Source organism: Rousettus aegyptiacus, unplaced genomic scaffold (genome assembly GCF_014176215.1).
Source record: "Rousettus aegyptiacus isolate mRouAeg1 unplaced genomic scaffold, mRouAeg1.p scaffold_m13_p_16, whole genome shotgun sequence".
Lineage (NCBI taxonomy): Eukaryota > Metazoa > Chordata > Mammalia > Chiroptera > Pteropodidae > Rousettus > Rousettus aegyptiacus.
This window is the reverse complement of record NW_023416291.1, coordinates 28,252,451-28,260,500: the sequence shown is the minus strand read 5'-3', so window position 1 is coordinate 28,260,500 and position 8,050 is coordinate 28,252,451. Positions and strand designations below refer to the sequence as shown.

Here is an 8,050-nt window from a genome sequence, read left to right as displayed (position 1 = left end):
CTCCAAGTAAGGATTCCTTTATTGTCCCTCTAACCTTGAGATTCCCTGAGTTCTGGTTTGGGATTGAAACATCTGGAGATTGAAGACTTCCATCCCACCAATTTTACCTCTTTCTCTGAAGCTTTTATTTTTACTTCAAAAATATGATTTGAAAAATTTTGGATGAAGGTTATGGTAAGTAAAGATTCTGACAACTGAAAAAGTTTTCGTTGATTATGTTTTCCCAGGATTCACTCTCACAGACATAGTAATAAGAAATGCAGGTCACTTATAATCTCCCAAATAATCTACTTTTGGGAAAGAAAGGGTCAGGTAGTGGAAATTTCCCTTTAAAATGACATTAACAAGCAATCGACTATGTTTCCAATATGACCTTTATTGAGCAAGTACTGCTTTGACTGTTTAACATCAATCAATGAAAGGCTGCAAACTGTGCATGTCAACGAGGTTCTCCCATGAACAAAAGTCCATTTTAAATGCACCAGTGAGGTAAACATAATTATTCATATATAGCTTTCTTAAGGCTAAGAGAGTTCTGTGTTTCATTTATCATTTTTGGCTCAGTTGGTTCTTTGCATAATACATCTCATGACATCCCCCCTCTGAGTGCCCCCCTTCCAACAGCTTAGTAAATTGGCCAATTCCCCAGGTACATACAATATCATGCATTTGAACCCCCCCAAAGACTGAGGAGGGAGCATCCTGAGCTTGCATGCAGTTCCCTCATATTGCACAAAGAAAATACAATGTCTGGAGCCCCCATGGGAGAACCCGTTCTGTTTTGAAGCTGTCAATCACATGCATTTTGAAATTGTCATATGGCTTAACCTTTTTGCAATGGACTCAAATTATTAGTCGTTCTGGGAGACTTCCTTTACTATGGCGTGTGAAGTGACCTTCTCTACCTTTTTAGTAGACACTAGTTTCTCCTCAAAGGACTCCTCATGCTCTTCGACCTTTTGAGTGACGGTGACAGACTTAGTGATGTATTTGGTAGCACCATCTCCCCCTTCACTGGTGATTTTCTCTATCTTTTTGGTCACCACCACTTTTCCCTCACTTCTGTCGCCCCCCTTCTTTTCATCCGCCGGACTCAAGTCTAGCCCGTTGGTGACAACGCCCTTCTCCTCTTCTCCCCCACTGCCTTTCTCCTTCGTCTCCTGCTCTTGCTCCTTTCCTTCCACCTCCCCGTTGATGGCTATGTCTTCTTTCATGGTTTCCTTTGAACCTTGATCACTGCCTTCCTCCCCGCTCCCTCCCTCCTCTTCCGCTTTCTCCTTCTGTGGCTGCTGAGGCTTCTCCTCCTCTTTGGTGCCTTTCTCCACGCTCACCTTTACTGACTTGGTGACAGTCACCACCTCTTGCACCACTTCCTCCTTCACTGGGGATGTGGCTTTCTTCTTCTCTGGCACTTCTTTTGGCTTCTCCTCCTTTTTCTCCACCTTCTCTTCCTTGGGAGCTTCCTTTGCTGGCTCTTTCTTTCCTTCCTCCACTTTCCCTTCCTCCTCTTTCTGCTCACCTTTCCCAGCTCCGGCAGCTGCTTTCGGCTTCACCTCTTCCACTGGTGATTTGGGCGCGGGGGACTTGGCTTTCTCTGGCTTTCCCACCTTGGCTTCTGCCACGGGCTCCGTCTTGGGGGCCACTTCTTCCCGCTTTTCCTCAGTTTTCTTCTCATCCTTAGCTTCGACTTCCTCTCCTTCACCCTCAGCCTCTGTCTCTCCTTCTTCTTCCTGCTCACCTTCCTCTTTTTCACTAGAACCTTCCTTCTCGGATCCTCCTTCTTCAGCTTGGTCTGATTTAGCGCCTTCATCTTCTTCTTCCTCTTCTTCTTCCTCTTCCTTAAGTTCCGGAGCAGTAGCTTTCACTGGAGACTTTTTAGTCACTACAACTTCTTCTTCGGCTTCTTGTTCTGCTTCCTCTTCTTCTGCCTCCCCTTCCTTCTTCTCTTCTTTCATTGCCAGTTCCTCTGCAATGGCAGTCAGGGCCTCTTCCATTTCTGACTTTTCATCTTCCACTTTGGTTTCCTCTATGATCTCCTCCACAAATTTGTGCTGGACCTTTAGCTTGGGTGCCTCTACCTTGGTTTTCTGAATCTTACTGGATATTGTGACTGAGGGCTGTCGGTGTGTGTACAGGGGCCCAGTGATGCTTCCTGAAAACGTGCTAAATCTGGTCTCTTCACCTTCCAGGAGTTTTCTAAGGAGAGAATCAAAGAAGACAAGACATGACTGAGATCTCTTTGGGCTTTCTCAGCTTCATTAACATGGTGGGGAATGCGGTAGATACTTTTGAATAAATAAAATCACATAAATAAAGGATTCCATCAAGCTGGTGGAATCCCGGCTATCGTTTCACTGGTACATTGCATCATATTCAGTAACACCGATTCTGAGGGACCCCCGGCAGTTGCCTGCTGCTGTAACTAACCACGCCCGAGTGTCCATGAATCCGGCCCAGCCACCAAGTCTCTGCCTTGCAGCGTCCATTTGGTACAACGTCGATATAGCGAGAATCTCCCTAGTGCCCCCACCCCCAAACCTTGGTGATCTTCCTGAGCATTTGGACTTTGCGAATGTATACCAAATTTCTTTCAGTAAATATAGTGTTCAAGAAAACATACAAAACTATTTAACATATCAGAACTTAGGCTATATATGTATATGTATATATTAGAGCTAGGTACTAAATGGGTGTATCAAGTTATAAATTGGTCAGCAATTTTAATCATGAAGTGTCAGTGATATAATTATTCAGCTTTCCTGAATAATTATAATGTTTCATTATAATATTATAATGACCTTAATGGTAGCAGAAAAACTGTTTATTCAATGACTTTCTCTTGTGAACTTAGTCAACAGCAAGGTGACGTCAGTTAGTAGACCTATAATCTCTTTTCTCTTTCTCTGGCTATAGATCTACATCTATAGATGTAAATCGATTTACATTAGCATTTATATTTATATCTATAGATTTATATCTCTAGATCTAGATATATATAGATATATATTATGCATGATCTATATCTACACACAGTCTATATTATACAGTCTAAGATAAAATATAATACATCTAAACTATATATTGCTATAAAAATAAATATATCTACATTTTAATATAACAATCTATAGCTCTTCTCAGCCAGATGATGGCAATAGCAAGCTATGACAGAAACATAGAAACTGAATATCTTGATGTTTGTCCTTGACATTGTAAAGTTTCAAAGCTGAAACCACCAGATGAAACATTAAATACTAAAACTCCGTTTTTGTTTCAAACATTCAGAAAACACTTTTCACTAAAATAAAATTTAAGCATAAGGGTTGAAATTAGTCGATACTTTTCTTCCCCCATCCCACGTAATTCCAAACAATTTCAACTAATGCTTACTCTTTTAAAGCTGTATAAAAAGTGGTAAAAGTACTTTCAATTCTTTAGAATAATTTGTTTTTAATTAAGAAAGGAAAACAGGCACTGATTAAGACTCCGGAAATCTGCCTGATTTAACTTAAGTGAGGAAGGTTCTGCCACAACAGCCTCCGCAATGCGGTTGGTATTTCGGTCACGCCCGCAGTGAGTAGCATACCTGTACGCAGCGATCTCAATATCCAGAGCCATCTTGACATTGAGAAGATCCTGGTATTCTCGCAAATGACGAGCCATTTCCCACTTTGTGCCCCGAAGCTCATTTTCCAACTGCTGGATAGTGTCCTGAAACAGACACAGAGAATCTCCATAGTCTCCCCCTTCCAAACCTCAGTTTCTTTCCAAACCACTTGCTACCCGCCCCCTTCTCCCCTCTTCCGACTCCCGACTCCCTCCAGCTCTGCAAACCTCGCGAATAGTGCTCCCAGCCCCTCCTCCTCCCTTTACAAAATCTAAGGGATTCTCAAATCAACAAATAAGATCAATTAAGACATTTCCTGGGCACATCACACACTGCACTGAGCGCAGTGGATCCAGAACACATCTTAGCAGGAAACAAACATGAAGGGGAAACCCCAAGGCCGACCTGGCTCTTCCCATCTGAGCCCTTCGAGCCGAAACCGATTTTGAGAGTTCTTCACATCGCAGCTGGAAAAGCTGAGAACACATGCATTCATGCAGAAGCTATCCTAAAGTTGCTGCCTTATCAACTACTCGAATTTATACGTCCTACTTTGAACCTACAAGTGTGCAAAACCTAGAACTTCTGAGGACAAGAAGCACATTTTAAAAAGGTCAGGGCTCTTAGGAGCTGGGGTTGGTGGGTGGGAAGGAGTGTGGGTAGGGGCGAAGACGCTTTGCGCCTCTGACTCAGGTGTGCGTCGCGCTCGCGCGGACCGGCTGGCGGCCGCCAGGGCGCGCGGCGGAGAGCGCGCCGGGGCGCGTGTCTGAGTGTCGGGAGCGCGCGGCGCTGGCGCTGGCGCAGGCTGGCCGCGCAGCCGCGGTTCCTACCTGGTAGCTGCTGAGGTCGTGGTTGTGGCGCTCCTCGATGTCGCTGAGCTGCCGCTCCAGGGACTCCTTGGTGCCACGCACTGACTCGAGCTCGATGCTCTTGGACTGCAGCTGCCGCCGGTACTCGGCAATCTCTTCCTTGGCAGAGCGGATGGCCTCCTTGTTCTGCTCGGCCGCCTCTGTTAGCTTGGCGTAGCGGCACTTAAACCACTCTTCCGCCTGGTGCATGTTCTGGTCGGAGTGGCACTCGAGCTGGGAGCGGATCTCCTTCAGCGCCGACGAGATGTCTGTCTTCAGGTAATCTTTGCGCTCCACCGTAATGTGCGACGCCTGGATCTGGGCCAGCAGGTCGGCCACCTCCTCCTCGTGATTGCTCCGCAGGAAGGCCACCTCATCTTGCAGCGACTGCACTTTCTTGTCCAGCTCCACCTTGACCAACGACGCCTCCTCGATGTCTTTGCGCAGCGCGCGGATGGCCGCCTCGGTGTCGTCGCGCAGCCGTGCCTCCTCCTCGAAGCGCTCCTTGAGTCGGTGGATGTCTTCCTCCAGGTGGTCCGAGTCCAGCTGAACCTGAGCCTTCTCGTGATTCACCATCTCTAAAGTGGCGCGCAGCTCGCGGATCTCCTGGTCGTACGCGTCGCCCAGCTGGGCGTGCGAGGCCTGCTTCTGCCGCAGCGCCTGGATCTCCGCTTCGATCTCCTTGTTCTGCTGCTCCAGGTAGTGCACTTTCTCAATGTAGCCGGCGAAGCGGTCGTTCAACCCCTGGAGCTGCTCCTTCTCGTTGGAGCGGGACAGCTTGTAGTCGCCGCCCGGCACGGAGCCGCCGTTGAGCAGGGACGAGGACTGGCTGAAGTCGAGGCTGCTCTCGGCGGAGCTGAGCATGGCCGAGCTGTAGGTGAGGCGCGGGCCAAGCGCGCTGCGCTTGTAGGAGGAGGACACAGTGCTGGGCGAGCCTCGAGACCATGACTGCGAGCGGAAGCCACTGGACGGGGAGCCGCTAACACGGCTGAAGCTGGAGCGGGTTTCGGTTATCCGCCGGTAGGCGGACGGGTTGCCCAGCGAGTCCAACGTGTAGCTCATCTTGGAGGCCTCGGGGCGTGTGGCTGTCACAGCGTTCTGCTGGCCTCGCCGCAGCCCATTTATAGCCGCGGCGGCTGGTCCCGGGCTACGGCCCCGCCCCACGGAGGCGGCGGTCGAGGAGGCGGGGACTGCGGGCACCCGGCAGGGGAAAGGGGGTGGGGGTGGGGGTGGGGGTAAAGACAGCCCAACAGTGATTCAGCGCCGGCTCCACGTGGGCTCAACCCGCATCAGACCCCGGACTTTGCTGCCCTGGCCCTGGCCCCTCCCCACAGCTCTCTTTCAGTTCTAGACCACCAGTCTCCCCTCAAGCCCCTTCTCTCCATTTCTCCTCACCTTCGGATTGCAGTTTTCACCCTCGGTGCAAGTATTCACACAACGCCCTTTCTTTGTCTTGCCACTCTCCCGCCGTTCCGGCTGCTTTTCTCCCCACCCCCTGGCCGCCTGGCTCTTTTCTTGGCCCTCTGCACTCTTAAACTCATGGCTTTCTCTTCTCTTCTTTCTCCATTACTTTTTTCCTTACCCGTTTTCTGTGTTTAATCACTTCTCTCTCTTTGGCATCTCTTCGCCCTCCCGCTTTAAAGCTGCTTTAGCCCCACTTACTCCGCCCTTCTCTCTGAGCCCCTTCTTCCTGGACCTTTTTCTTCCTAACCTTTTCTTCTCTCCTTCACCTTCCTCCCCTCCCCCTACATTTCCCCACCCCCATCCTCATTTCGCCTTGCCTTCCTCCCCTTCCCCCACTCCTCATCTTAAAGCAAATCGAGATGAGCGAGTTGGGCCTAGAAGAAGAAGAAAGGGGGGGGGGAGACTTTGAGGAACGAACAGCCTGCAGACTTCGAGAAGGGGACAAAAAGGATGGGACAGGGTAGTTTTTTTATTTAAAGTGGGATACGGCGCTACGTTCTGCTAAACGTTTGGGGGACGTCCGCAGCTTCCGCTGGGCAGAAGGTAAGGCGCTTGTGCTCGCTATGGCGCCAGCAGCACTAAGGACAGCGCCCAGGACAGCGAGCTGGGGGATCCAGCCGCCCTGGGGGCTTGTCTCCCCGCATCGCCTGTCAGATTGGCGAGGGTTTCCCTCCTCGTTTCCCTGAGCAAAGACAATTAAAACCTGTTTGTGGTGACTTTGTTTGCAGGAGCCAAGCTGGAATCGCACGCTGATTTCTCTGCAATGCAGGGTTGGCACAATGAACAGATTGCAGATTTTGAAAACAACTAAAATTTATTAAAGTCAGGTAACAGAAATAATATACTTGTAGCCCAGCTTGAGTTTTCTAAAATATGATGGATGCACGACACCAAGAGATACAGAGCCTGAAATTTGAAGGTCAAATAATCCTTGGAAAGAGGAATTTGAAGTCTGCTGAGTTGAAAAGTCCAGGGAAATATAGTTTATAAGTTTGAACACAAACAATTGCTTGTCATCTTTCTGTTCCCTGTAGGTAACTGTGATGATTGAAAAACATCTAAAATAATTTAAACTTTGCCAAACAGGTTGACCACAACCCCATATAAAACCATATTTTTTTCCTCCATTTAAAATGTAATATGCTTTTCTCTTTTTTATTTTAATGACTGATCTGGGATAGATTGGCCGTATCTTTAAACATGTTTATTTAAACAAGGATTCTACACTGACTTTCTGCTGTCTGGTGCACTGCTGTTAAAATGTCCCCTTGGGGGTAACTCAGGAACAAAAAGTTCAGAATACTGCAAGACAAAGTGAAGAGCAGAATACAGGACTGACGACTGTGTTTGCCTGGGTAACAGACACAAGTGATGGCATATGAAATGCTTGCTGTGGCTGAGAAGAAACCACTTCTGAAACGTAGAGCCCCCAGGCTTAATTTTTTCTTTACGGCATGCCTTCTCTAATCTTTTATTAAGAGATGAGATCATACCAGTCAGTAAGTAATCACCAAAGGCCTGGGTTTTGGAGATTTTTATTTTTATTTTTTATTTTTGTATAACATCTTGGCCCACTTGTATTTTAAAGTAGCACGGGTTAATTTAGGAAGATACTTTTGGTTCATTAATGTCAAACTGCAGTATTGCAGCGTGTGTGTGTGATAAGGGGGGGAGGCTGTTCTAGTTTACTGAGGGATGGGTTATCTTTCAGGCAAAAAGAGACCATGTCTCAAGCTGTTGGGAGAGACGGATGACAGAGTGAGGGTACTGACTTGTGAATATTGTAAAGACAGGATTTCTGGTTTCAGATGGATAAATAAAGGAAAAGAGAAAGAAAATTTCCTGTCTTGTAAAGTACTGCCAATCTCCAGGTTGGGCTCCAAGAAAGAGAAAGATGTTATCAGATAAGGCCAAATGCTAATTATGTAGTAATTATGCTTTAATTACTTATTACTTTCTACTTTTATTAAAAAATATAAAAACCCTTGGCAGTTTCATGTTGCACACACACTAAAAGCACTTTCTGTAATAAGAGCAAATGGTTAACAGGCAGGCTGCTACTGTTAGTTTTCTTGAGGGCTTCAAAAATGAAATGATTCTGCAGAGAGACATTTACAAGGAAACGCATGTCTAA

At 47.3% G+C, this 8,050-nt stretch overlaps 1 protein-coding gene across 1 annotated transcript; it reads right to left on the bottom strand.

Annotated features, from left to right (window-relative positions):
• Window positions 1-341: 341 nt before the first annotated feature.
• NEFM (neurofilament medium) lies at window positions 342-5,594 on the bottom strand. The gene is made up of 3 exons (XM_016148174.2): window positions 4,435-5,594; window positions 3,584-3,708; window positions 342-2,196 (listed from the first exon to the last, which is right to left on the bottom strand). The coding sequence occupies exons 1-3, from the start codon at window positions 5,512-5,514 to the stop codon at window positions 852-854; spliced, it is 2,550 nt and encodes an 849-aa protein (XP_016003660.1). The 5' UTR covers window positions 5,515-5,594; the 3' UTR covers window positions 342-851.
• Window positions 5,595-8,050: the final 2,456 nt, after the last annotated feature.

What these genes read in the sequence shown, in the direction of transcription:
- NEFM (XM_016148174.2), bottom strand. Translation starts at nt 5,514, where the DNA reads ATGAGCTACACGTTGGACTCGCTGGGCAACCCGTCCGCCTACCGGCGG. An exon ending in ACGACCTCAGCAGCTACCAG is followed by an intron (nt 3,709 to 4,434) that starts GTAGGAACCGCG and finishes TGTCTGTTTCAG; the next exon opens with GACACTATCCAGCAGTTGGA. An exon ending in ATTGAGATCGCTGCGTACAG is followed by an intron (nt 2,197 to 3,583) that starts GTATGCTACTCA and finishes TTCTCTCCTTAG; the next exon opens with AAAACTCCTGGAAGGTGAAG.